Genomic DNA, 13,832 nt, shown 5'->3' with positions numbered 1-13,832 from the left:
AGATACTGTAGGCGTACATAGAGGAACAAGACAGGGCTGCCCGTTATCACCCGTAATGTTTTGGCTGGCAATTGAAGTGCTAGTGCTGGCAATGCGTCAAGACCGGGACAAGCCTACGTTATCCTTTTGGGTGATCGAATACATGTTAACTATTTATATGCAAGTGACCTGCTACTATATATCAACTACACACACGACCTTCCTACTGCGATGGCTGCAGCACTGGCTGATTTGGCATCCATTTACGGATTGCGTGTAAACTGGACAAAGTCATGTCTATTCCCCTTTGCCCCTGATGTCCCCAATACATGGTTCATTTTAGAAGGGACAAAATTGAAATGGCAAAGACATACATTCCGATATTTGGGGGTGCAAGTTTTCCACTCTATAACAGATCTATTTGAGGGCAATGTCAATCATTCAATGACATCTCTACAAGCCCACATGGCATTTTGGCGCACGCTGTCACTGGTAGGGAGAGTGGCATTGTCAAGATAGTGGTCTTACCCCACCTTTTATATCTCTTCACCAACCAACCAACATTTACATACCTGATGCATATTTCCACATGTTCGACCAACAGGTCCGAGAATTTCTCTGGAATAAAATAAGATGCAGGGTAGCATTGACAAAACTCTATTCGCCTACAGACAGTTGAGGTCTAGGTGCTCCTCATTTTGAGCAATACTACCTTGCGGCAGAAATCCAATGGCTTGATAAATGGCTGGTGGGCCTCCATCTGTCAGACACAGCCACATGCTCTCTGAGTTGGAACTTGCCCGCCATTCTACATCTGTTTCAACGTTGCATGAGGGAGCCCGAATCACTGTTACTGGGGGTGGTGTATCGAGGTTATCATAGATGTCTACTCATTACTAAACACGTGCTTCTCTATACACAGGGGCTAGGACTGTTGGGCATGCTTAGGACTGGGAACCCCCACATCATTTGCGGAATCGATGTCGTGGCATGCTGTGGGTCTACATACACAGGGGAGACCTGTATAGAGAAGGCATATTAGTCACATGAGATGTTAATGGATGAGGACCATAGATCTTACATTCCAGTACTTACATGTGATGGGCATGGGCAGTCACCTCATACATTGATTTGCAGATTTGCTGTGCTCTCTCACTGCCCAACATCTTCTCAGTCTCTGACAGCACTGGAAAGCAAATTTAACGCGTTCTTGCACTGAGAAGGAATGGGCCGCCTTACTAGAAGTCCCAAAACATGTGCCACGCAATGCCCAATTTAAATGTATTCACCTTTATATAATTCATAGGGCTTATCTTACGCCGGCTAACATCAGTAGATTCTATAATAGAGAAGATGCAGCCTGTCCCCAATGCAAACAGGCAGATCCTGGTTTACTACACATGCTTTGGTCTTGCCCACATTTGCATACATATTGGTCTGGTATCACAGGAAGCTTAACTGCCTGTACTGAATGCCCAGATTTGTATAAGTGGGACGTATGCCTCCTAGGATTGTACCGTAGGAGCTCGAAACTTTGTTACTTTTCGCTTTCTGGATTTGCGTTTCCTAGTAGCTAAACGTCTCATTACCTGCAGATAAAATCCACTGGTTACCCCGTAGGGATCAATTGGGCACAAGCGGAACGTGTGACTTTACACAGGGAAGACACTTTTGGGCTGCGGGAATACCCCATTGATAATCACTGGGATACCATTTTGTCTGACTTACAGTCCACTCCATTACAGGAGACAGATGGTATTGCTGAGACGGAAGAGTGAGTCCAGAACACACAGGCTGAAGCAACGGGCCATAACCATTAATTTTGATAACTATGTTGCGCCTTTGTGTATAGCATGCTTGAGGTTACTAGCATTTGGTGCTGTAAGCGGTACCACACTGGGAAGTGGAATGAAGGGGAGGGGTGGAGGGTTGTTATAAAGCCGGTTCGATTAAGTTGTGTTATCACGTAATTATGGTTATATGTTCATCAAAGAGAACAGATCTGTTACCATAGTAAGCGCTAGCCTCACCAGTGTACAGCCTTATCCTAAGTCCCAAAACTAACCTCATGTATTGTAGGAGTTGCCAAAGTGTAATATTACTTACCATGCCACTAAGTAAACTTAAAAATGTGACCTAATTAGAACTAAGCTCCAAAGGTTACAATGGGTTTATCGGTGTAGGCTGAACTATGTACATCAACGTACTGACGGAATAATATACCTGCAACAATATCTATTTTGAGCCACGTGTCATGTTTCTTTGCACCAAAGAAGTATATTGCTTGTTTCCCATAGTCTAATTGTATTGTATAATTACAAAACACTAATAAAAAGAGACTCAAACAAAAATGTAGTGTCTGATACTTACCAAATGAGGAGCCGGATATAAAGGAGACTTTTTCTGAGCTGAGCTAAGAGACAGCTTGCCAGTCTGGACCGCAGTTTCCTGAAGTCTCGAAGGACTACATGATTTAGAATGCTGCACAGGAGGAATGACCACTTGGAGAAGCAGTGCTTTCCGTAAGGGCATCCAGCTATCTCTCATTGTGAAAGACAGTCAGCAGCACAACATGGTTTGGAAATCAAATGTAGAGGAACCCTCCTGGTGAGGAAAATGTATAAAAGAGGCAAGGCTCGCTCAACTGAGTCTCCAAAATGCAAGCTAGGCATGTGGGACTGTTACCACATGACAGAAAGCTTGCGGTCAACCAGGCCTCAGATACGGGAGCTAAGGCTCAGCTGCGTTCACTTTGTACCTCCAATGGCTTGGCCAAGTGTGACATTGTAGCACTGTGGGTAAGAAACTAGTACAGGGTAGTTCCAAGCAGGTCCCTGACAGACGAGGAAGAGGACCCACCAGAGGAATTTTTAGAAGATGAATAAATACAATGAAACTGTGATTTCAAGAACACAAAATTCCTCAACCTCAGTGATTAAGTGAACTAGGTCTGGTGCCTAAAAATGCGAAGTGCAGCTGATTTGTTATGCAGTGATCCAAAAAATCCCACCTGCAAATTAATACGATTTTTTAAATTTTAAGTTCCTATCTAACAAATTGATGGGGGAAAGTGCTTATATAGAGGACTTATAGGGTTCCCATGACCCCAGATTACAGGAGACTTGACTATACCCCATATTTGAAGTTGTTTTTTAATGTTTGCAGCTGTTTTAGCTAGGCAGGATACTTTTTCTCAGGATGCTGAATGCTCAGTGCACAGCGTCTAAAGCATTTACACAGTCTACCCATGACTGTAAGCTAAATCTTTATTTGTCTGTACATGGGCAGCTGCATTTGTGGAGATTAACATATGTATTTTATAAAATCATTGAAGAGTTGTGTCTCGGATTGGGTTGTGCAAAGGCGAAGATTGATTCCTTCTGCATAAGAATGGGAAATTATGTAAAATACATTTGTTTGCTGGGCCCTGTGGACATTATCATTATAATATATATAAACGTTTAAATGATAACTATCAGATGTCAAAAAACAATTTTGTCAGATAACTGTAATTTTTTTAAGCAAGCAAGCAATCTTAGTGCTATGCAAGAAAATTAAAATAAGGTAAACTCCTTCAAAAGTAGACCGCCTGTTTCCAGTAGTTCGTCACATTTATCCAAATTTTAAAACAGGCAACTATAGAATGAGGACAGTTTTTGAAATAGACCACTTTTAGATGTTTCTCCCAAGTTAAGCAGTTTATGAATGTGCTGTGCACAACATTTTCTTGAGAGATATTTAAGAAACGCGTTTGAAATTTGGCATACCAGTGTCTGGGGCATTTTTGCTCTTCTTTAACTGGATATTGTTAACGTGTTATAAACCATTTACATTTGTTAAGATTTTTTAGCAATTTTAATTTATTTTCTTACCATAATTGTATTCACAATTTTAATGCAGCATTGTTTTGTGGACCTATACTTTTAATTGAAATAAATAATTACTAATAGTCATAACCTAGGAGTTGCAAGGAAATGTGTTCCAACATGAAAGAAATGACTGTAAGCACAGGGGTTAACAGTTCTTGTTAATCTTTTCTCTAGCTGGTGTAAGTACCCATCAGGAATAGCTTCTACCTTTTGTGCTGCTTATGAAGTGTTATTCATATGATTGGGTGGCTAACTAGAGCTCACAAATAAACAATTTTCCCGGTAGTACTGTGATATCACCAAGCAATCCTTTTATCTGGCAGCCTGTGCAAACCCCGTGGCCATAATGTAGGCTAAAGGTTCTTGACTGACTGATCAGTCCCATGCTTCAACAGGGGGCATGGACAGAAATTAAAGTAACCTAGCAAGGAAAAGATAAGAACATTTGCAGGACTGCCAGTGGTGCCAAATCACACACATGCAACATTTGCTTACTAAGGGCTTCCCGTGTGCTACATTTTGGATTAGGAAGGTTACCTGCAGCAAGCCTGTAGGAACATAACCTCATGAATCATTCCGAGACAATCCCCATCTCTCTAGAAAAAACAATTAATTTGCAAAGAGGTGCCTAAAATGACAAAACATTGTGCTAAAATGCAGCACTAGACTGCTTATAATTCCCGCTGTGTTTACACATACATTGAAAGGATTGAAGGACAGGCATAAGACACAGCCCATACGACCCATAGGGATCCGATATCGGATACACCTTCCAGCCTTTAAAATATACATTGACAAATCTAATACGTCTGGGTTTTTAATAGTGAATATCAACAGACATGCAACTTGTGCACAGATGCAGGCACAAAGCAAGATACCCACATCCACCCAGACACATATATTTACAAAGAGACCTAAAGAGACACATACACACTGGGCACCAAAAACGGATCCACTCAGAGACGATGCTACTCACATGTGGATGCATGGGTGCAAGTGTATGGGTATGTCTGTGTCTGGAAATGGGCAGCTCAGTGGGTATGGGTGGAGACATAGATGAACATGGGTGAACCCATGGACTGTATATCCTGCATGTACATACAACAGTTGGTGGACAGGTAAATGAATGGGAACAAGTGGATGAATGAAAGGGTGTTTGTTGAATGCCAGATTAATTCATAGGTTTTTTTGAATGGATATAATGCGTGTGTTTGTGGATAGCTTAATGGATGGGTGTGGGTGAGTGGATGGAGTGATGTATGTTCCGATGGATGGACTGATTAGTGGATGCATTTGTACAAGTGAGATGGTCACATTCAAGCATGTATGGAGAAGCGAATTAATAGGAGGGGATGTGTGGGGGGATAAATGGTGGTTATTTAGGGATGGGTGAGTGCTTGAGAGTGGATGAAGGAGTATGTGAATGATTGGATAAATAGATGAATGATGCACAGTCGCTCTGAACCACAGATGTCCCGTACTCCAAGCTCACCATCTGTCCCTCACACAGATGTCAGCTATGCATTCCAGTAGACAGCGAAGTCAGGACATCCTGGTGGTGCTGCCAACTTTTATGAAGGGGCACTAGCATGAGCTTCTGCTGCTGTGGCTCAGCGTGACAGGGCTATTGGTGTCTGTGGACAACTCCTTGCATGGAGGCAAGAGTAAGGATGTTGACTTCATTAAGAGCGGGAGTAGGAGTGGTCTAGGCAGTTCATGAGCATCTGGGGGTCTCTGTGATACACACTCAGAATCACGTCTTAGCACTAATTGATGTAGTGAGACTGTAACAGAGATACAATGGGATGAAAGTAACAGGAAAGCTCTTGGCATAAAAGAACTAACATTAGAATGGAAAAGAACAAGTAGTTAAGGGGCTTTTGCAAGAGTTAATGAAGGGGAATTGGGTGAAATAGTTGAGATGTGCCAGGAAGCAATAGCAGAACCCTTCATCTGCTGACCGCAACGGCTCTAACTTGCAGTCCACCTTGATGGAAGAAGCGTGAAGGCATTCTGAGTCTAGTCATAAGTGAGGGATTAAGGTCCTGGTTGTAAAAGAAATACTGCACCATACCGAACCAGTGAATATGGTTGCTATCATTTAGAAAATAGATTTTTGCAAATAAAACAAAATCCACCTGACTGTTATGAGCAGAATACTTTACTGAAGAGAAGCAGAAATAAGCAAATCTCTGCAGCAAAATCTTGCATATCATGATTTTCACATGCCTCCAACTACACTTTGTAATGACAAGAGCTCTACAAGATTTTGTAGGATTTTGCTAGCTGTACCTCAGCCCATGTATAGTATTGCAGGGTAGTCTCTTGAGCCCATTGCCTTCCTTCCCACCCTGAGTGCCGGTTTGTGGCTATTTGCATATACCCATTCATTGATAACTTTGAGTTGTGAGGCCCAAGACAAGGATGTCATACACATTCAGTATTAGGAACTCTGTGGCATCTTGTGTGACATATATGCCCAAATAGGTAAAGCCCTCGAGATCCACTGGTATTGCATTTCCTAGTAGCAGTACTGGTGCCCCACCCACCAAAGGATCAGGCATGATTTGTCCCAGTTAATATGATAACCAGAGTGATTGCCAAAGATGCAAAACACCTGTAGCACCCTACCAATTTACATTATTGGTTTGATGAAGTATAGCAGCGCATCATCAGCATATAGGGAAATGCGCTGTTCCCAATCTCCTGTGATGATTATTCCCCGAATGAGAGGACTGGCAGGCGCCATTGGCTCCAGAGCTAGTGCAAAAATCATTGGGGACACCGGACAACCCTGTCTAATACCTTTACCCAAGCTGAAAGTCCCAGGCAGCTTGCCATTGACTCTAACCCTTGTCACCAGCTTCATATAAAGAAGACTGACCTGGGCACAGAACTTAGGACCAAAGCACAGGCGATGCAGAACGGCAAAGATGTAATTCCACTCAATACTATTGAACACCATTCTAGCAAGAACTAAAAAAAATAATTACAAAACATTCACTAACGGCTCAAGAGAGGCATTGTGGTATATGTTCATAGTATCTAGCTTTGCATGCATACCTTTTAGGGTGATTTGAAAGAACAGACCCTTACCTAAATGTCCTGCAATATTTTTGTATTACAGGATACTGGTTAATTGATGCCCTCAATCTTTAAATCTGAGAGTTCAGTTACCAACCCATAGGGGAAGCAATGGTGAACCAAGCCCTAATCATTACAAACAAAATAATACCTTTGATGCTAGCTTATTATCTGCTCAAGGATGATATAGCTGTCTTAAATCAGAGCCGGTTGTGCATCAGTTTACTTCCAACAAACATAAATTATGAACTAGCAAACATAGGAACCATGTCAGTTTTACATCGAGGATGATAAGAATCTCAAACATTGAAAAATGGCTCAGGATCTTAGGGCTGAATTGTAGATTTCAAATCTTTCTATACTGTAATTAAAAATAAAAAGTTGACATTCTTGTGCATTTATAACAATAACACAATAGTAGAATGTAAGGTTTTTGAATATCTGTATGGAAGATCTGTATATCATTTAGCAAGGATTCACTGCAAACTGTGACGGATGGCAAATGCTAAAATTATTTTCAGGCAAAACCTCAACAGTCGGAAAATCTATACTAGAAGCTCAATATTCACAAATATTAGTATTGTGAGTGGGGAGCTGTGTGACAAAAGTCCTTCAGTTGTGACCTTAGTGATTGCTTAACAGGATATCACAGTTGTAAATATGTGTGAATCACAAGAAACTTGCTTAACTTTCATCCTTCCATGTTAGATCTTATAATTCCACATATATTGGATAACAAACTTGTAAGACGTGTTTCTAAAGTGTAGTACTCTCCAGATGGATATCATTAAATTAATATTTTAGTACTTCTGAGATTTAACCTCAAATTGTCTTGATGTAGTCCTAAAACCACTCTTGACATAGTTTTTGTGGTGTCTTATGCAGATAGAGGTTCATCATACCTCTCTAAGTGCTAGGTAAGTGTACGCTAAGCCTCAAATCCCTCTGATAGTCAGGCACCACTAACATTCACAATTTTTCCGCCCATTATGCATCTTTCCAACATAAGAATTAGTCTGACAGTATATCTTGATTAGGGCATGTAAAGAGTTTATGTTGGCTTCTATCAGACTTATAAACCTATAAAACACTGTAACCTTGATGTAATTCACTCCACTAAAATCGTGACTGAAGCATTTTTCTCTTTAGAACATCACTGGAAGACTCCTGGTCGGTTTACGCTGGTGGAACCAGATTGATGAGGATGGAAAAAGCCACTGGGTATTTGAAGCTAAAAAGGTACTTGTAATGAGCTGTTTAATAGTGTTTGTGTATTTTTGTACTCTCCCAAACACTTCGGCCCAACATTAGCAACTTTACAACTACCATGGTTAATGTTAAGCATTCCATGGACGGTTTCCGATTTCTTAATCGGAACATGCATAATTGTGATTTCTCTGTACCTCAGCAGGCATAAAATGTCTGTTAGCACACATTTCTTAGTTATAGAACATTATTTTTGCATGAAGGGTTTCCCTTTTGATCAAGCAAATAGTATACGGACAAACTGATTGCAGAGCCTTGTGGGACAACTATCCGAGAAGTCTATGGCTTCAATCTGTACAGCGGAAATGTGAGCACATGGACTCCTTCAGTGAAGTAGTCTATTCTCCAGTTGAGGACTATGCCCTGGATTGTGTTACTAGGTCTGGTTTAGAGAGGACTTAACCTATTTCGCCAGCCTCGTGGAATCAAAATGAGTTATAAATGAACAATACATTAATATATAAATACATTGTTTCTGTCCAGCACAAAATACAAAATGAGGAAAGTGTCAATCCACTTCAGAATTTGGTTCTCTTGCACTTACTAAAAATATTTTGTCTGATCACATAGGACCATCTGCCCAAAAAGAAGTGTAGTTCGGTTCCTTGTCTGTTTTTTTTAGTCACCTTTATGTCTTTAAACTATGCCTTCCGGTTACAGTTGTTTAAAGGCAATAGTATATTTTCTTTGTGCTGCTGAGAATTTTATTTTCCTTTGATGTGAATTATTAGTCTGACTCCACTACCTGTAATAAGTGCAGCTGCTTGCTAGAAAGCACTTTAATTTAATTTTAAAATTATTTGCAATGGCTAATTTAGATTTGAATTTAACCTTTTTATTGCAAGCATAAAAGCCTCGTTAGGCAGTGTCATTTTGTTTGTTTTCTTTTTCTTTTTGTGGCCTATGCTTGCAAATAAAACCTTTGTGTTAGCTTACCTAGGACAGATCAGTTGGCGATACCTTATTCTTGTTTAGCCTTTGGACCAGGAGTCGCTAGTCTACATGGCCAAATGTTGACAATAGGCTACGTAAGAGCAATGCTGTGACTCTATTAGAATTTACTGAGACTTAAATCCATTGAAATCTACTATGTTCTTGCTGATTCCATACTTCTTCCCATTTGTCTGTGAGGAGGTGTGTTTTTCACTGAAGCCGGAGTTGTGAGAAAAAGCTGCCCTTGCATTAAGTTGACCTAGGAATGGTACATTGGATATTGGTTTGTAATATGCTGGGTTGGACTGATCAGCCTCTGTTTCTTTACTTTGGGTGTAATATAAGATGGGAACTCCCTAGGTGCTACAGAGGTCTTGATTGCTCTGGCTGCAGAGGTTCTTGAATAATGCGTTGATGTATATTCGGAGGGCAGGTATCTGCTGGGGATCTTGCTATGCTTACAGCTTTGATTACTTCACTGGTTAGCATATTGAAGGAGAACAGTGTAGGTTGTGTTGTAAAGGTAGAATATAACAAAGTGCCAGTGTCTAATTTTTAATACTTCGTTTTTTTTATGAAAAGAAAGTGGGCTTCAGGATCACCCTTTTTAGGGTTGAGCGCAAAGCTCCCTGTCCCGGATGTAATCTTTATGTGGGCTTTTAACCACGCCCATCAGTTTGGTTGGTTTGTGGGCTTGCCTTTTCTGGTGTTTAGCCCGCCTTGAGTGCACCAGACAACTAATGAAAACAAACGAGGCTCCATGTTTTTGGCATGGTTTCTGGACTACTTTTTCTCTTTATTTCGTAGGAGGTGAGATCTCGCTGGGCAGTAGTCGAGCGCTTTGCATGACCTCGACCCTGTTACATGGTTAATTGCGCTTCTGCTGGTTACATGGATAATTGCACTTTTGCCCATACGTTTCACTGCAAGTCAACTTCTGTTCCCTTTTGTGTTCCCTTTTGTGGGTCTGCTTTGCACTCATGGCGGCCGTCGTCTCGCTTATGTGAAACTTTTACTTTTCATTTTCAGTTTATGTGGCACAAAAAGTCCGGTTAGTTATGTGAAACTGTTACTTTTTCATTTTCAGTTTATGTGGCAAGAAAAGTCAGTTTAGGAGTTTACAATGCTAATAGCTTTAACTCAAGCGAACGAGAGAGCCATTGCATTGCAAATGCTTGTTTTAATGAAGCGATCTATTAATAAGTGGTAGAGTTCCTGGATTTGTTTATTTACACACTGGGTTATGGAATTCATAGATTAGTCCTATTGAATGTAGTCAAATGCCATGCGAATAGTGGGAAATCCTGGCTTTCTTGATGCATGTTATTTATATTTTGTACTGTCTTTAGGGCTGGATAGTATCAGTTTGGTTGCATGTTTTCCTCCATTGTCTTTTGAAGTTGCTTGTTTATGTTTGAAGCAGTTGTACATCTGTGATGAAACATCACACCATCTGACGATGAACTTGCTGATATATTTTCATGGGAACAACTGTGTCAAAAGTGTTTATCAGCCATAAATGGAATTGCTTTAGTTACTGCACAATCCAGCGTTTGAGTAAAAGTGAGCTTTGCTTGGAAGGAATGAAGTTTATTTTCCTTCCAGGGTATATTAGATATACATATATTGGTGGCAGTGCTGTCACCGTGAGGTTAAATTTAAAGTACCGGAGCTCAGGTCATTGCTTTTGTGCTTGATCTAGTCATGTAACCACAAAGAGTATGAGTAAAGACCAATAGCTGGTGGTCTTTCTAGTTTTAAGGACAGCATTTCGGTCGGTGCCAGATAATCACTTTTTAACACTTTCTTTAAAATGTTTTAACTTTCCTCAAAATAATCTATACTTGGAGTTGGAATAGCAAAATTAACTTCCTAGTATCCCCCACGCCCACTGCGGCACTGAAAGCAAAACTCAAGGCAAGAAACGCAAATATTTGTTCAAGGAGACAGAGTAGTAACGTGACTGGTTAGAGCTGGATAGTGAAGGCACCGGCAATCAGCAGTATTTAGAGGGAGGTATATATAGGGTTACACCGGCAATCAGCAGTATTTAGAGGGAGCTATATATAGGGTTACACCGGCAATCAGAAGTATTTAGAGGGAGCTATATATAGGGTTGCACCGGCAATCAGCAGTATTTAGAGGGAGCTATATATATAGGGTTACACCGGCAATCAGCTGTATTTAGAGGAAGCTATATATAGGGTTACACCGGCAATCAGCAGTATTTAAAGGGAGCTATATATAGGGTTACACTGGCAATCCGCGGTATTTAGAGGGTGATATATAGCTACACCGGCAATCAGCAGTATTTAGAGGGCGATATATATATATATATATATATAGCTACACCGGCAATCAGCTGTATTTAGAGGGAGCTATATATAGGGTTACACCAGCAATCAGCAGTATTTAGAGGGAGCTATATGGGTTAGAAGGTGATCGCCTTAGAGAGTTCTCATGAAGGTTGAGGAAGTGTGAAAGAGAGGATGGGTAGGTAGAGGGAGAGGTTGGTGGGGGGAGATGTGAGCATGCGCTACATCCTTTATCACAGTTGTTTCGGCAAGGAGTATGTCAGAGGAGCGGATAGAAACTCATAACTGTTTTTTGTTGTTGTTTTTTTAGACTTGTAGTGGGTGATTGAGGTAATGACTGAGGAGTGCGGACCTATCAATGTCTTGTACTTTAACATGAGCTTTACACTGCCTTTTGTGTCACAATTCGGCATTGAAATAAAGAAAACTTGCTTAGCTGGTGATGATTGGCAGGGACGCATTGCTGTGGCACAGGGCAAATATGAATAGGCAGACTGGGCTCTGCGTGTATTAAAGTGCAACTGAAGCACTTTCCACCTGTTAAATACCTGCAGACCGTTGCTGCACTGCATTTGACAAGCTGCGCTGAACTCAGAATCAGGTCCACAATTAAACATGTATCATACAGTGTACAGAAACGTACGCCTTCTAGTCCAGCCTTTTTTTGTCTGATATCAATACAGATAGCTAGACTTTAGGCCAGTAGTTTCCAAAAATTCAACTAAAGAGAGCTAATTTCACGGAAATCATCCGAGCTACCAAATTTGTTAGTGTTTTTATACAAGAGTGCATTAGTGGCTACGCTATGCAAGATCACCAGCTGTGATCACCTTAGTAAAGGATTGCCAGGAGTAATGAAAAAAAAGCTTAGTTCGAAATACCTCTACAAAGGTAATTCATAATGGCCACAGCTGCAATGCCCCCTATCTTAGCAACAAGTCTTCCAATGCTGCATGATTTACCCTTCAAATATCAACTTTAAATATGTTTTGTAAAATATGGGTTCTGAAAACACACACATTTCGCCTCAAATAAACCCTTTTCAATGTTGGTATACATATATTAATTCAACCAAGTAAAAGTTTCTAATCTGGTTTGCTGGGCTGCACACAGGAGAGATACTCACAGGTAGCTGGTTAGCTAATTGTAGCTCAGGAGCTACTGGTTGGAGAAGTCTGCTGTAGGCTGTTTCATCTGCCTTAAGACGTACAGCATCTTTGCAACAAGCTTTGCCTTTTCTCTGTTTCTTGGTTCCATGATGTTCTTTTAGTTGTTCCTCAACTTCAGCCCTTTTTCTGTGTGTCTAAGCAATTAATTCTGCTCCCTAGCTGTGACATTACAGGTTGAACATTAGCTGTTTGCGTTTGCTTGGTTGCTAAATTATTTCCGTTTTTTTTTTTTTAAGCATTCCGTTTCCATTTGCTGATAAAGTCCTGGATGAGAAGCTTCTCGAGTTTACCTTAAGTGACATGAAAGTAAATATTAAAGATAGGCTAGTTTAGTCAGTCTGTGTTTTGTTAATTAGAAGTGAATTAACAAGTGGAACACAAAAAAGGACTCAAATATTGTGTCCCCTGTCCGACTATAAAATTCTCATACCTAAGTGGCTCAAGGGACAGTGAATGGATGAGCTACTTGAGGAGACTAAGCCAGCCATCTTCCGAAACTTTCCCTCAGCGGCGGGGACCCAATTTATGACACATCTTTCTAAACTGATATCATCAGATCCTCTGAGGCAGAATCCATCCTTCTTTTCATTACTTTCAGGCTGTCACTTTTTACAAAAATGTGTTATGGAATTTTCCATTTCATTGTTGTGGTTAAAACTATAACTCAAAATTGACAATAGCGTTCGCCCCACCACCAGTTACAAAATAGACATATTTTGTGGTATTGTTTCATATAGCCTTTCTCTGTTATGTGATACAAAAGCTATCAGGTAATTATTTAGATGATGTACGTTTTTCACAGACTAGGTACTTGCAAGTGTACAATGAATCACTTTCTGCACTAGCACAATCTTAATAGATCAGCAATTACCTTTATTTCCTGTGATTCATGTGTATACACGTCTACGCCTGTATTGTGCATTAATTACAACACATCTGTTTTCCAGGCATCCTCGACTATTTCATCGTCCACGGAGACTGAAGCTCGCATCTTTTGGTTGGCTCTGATCATATGTCCGATGATCTGGACGGTTTTCTTATTCAGTACCCTCTTCTCTTTAAAACTGAAGTGGCTGGTAAGGCATCACGTGAAAGGTCAAATTAACTTTAATAACAAATCTTAGTTCTTTTATGTAAATGTCTCGTATTATTGCAAGGGGTACACTAGAGAAAAAGAATAAGGACTTCACAGTTTATTAACTGGAAGAAGTTAAACA

The 13,832-nt window shown here is 40.4% G+C and overlaps 1 protein-coding gene across 2 annotated transcripts in view; it reads left to right on the top strand.

The window, feature by feature from the left end:
• The window catches only part of TVP23A (trans-golgi network vesicle protein 23 homolog A), a 68,975-nt gene that overhangs the window by 25,572 nt on the left and 29,571 nt on the right, over positions 1–13,832 (top strand). For both annotated transcript variants that reach the window (XM_069210418.1, XM_069210417.1), the window contains exons 4-5: positions 8,082–8,171; positions 13,563–13,691. In XM_069210418.1, coding sequence (XP_069066519.1) covers positions 8,082–8,171; positions 13,563–13,691 — 219 coding nt within the window. The remainder of the gene's footprint in view (positions 1–8,081; positions 8,172–13,562; positions 13,692–13,832) is intronic.

This window comes from Pleurodeles waltl, chromosome 10 (assembly GCF_031143425.1).
Source record: "Pleurodeles waltl isolate 20211129_DDA chromosome 10, aPleWal1.hap1.20221129, whole genome shotgun sequence".
NCBI lineage: Eukaryota > Metazoa > Chordata > Amphibia > Caudata > Salamandridae > Pleurodeles > Pleurodeles waltl.
Note: the sequence above shows the minus strand (reverse complement) of the source record. Positions and strands in the feature narration are given on the sequence as shown.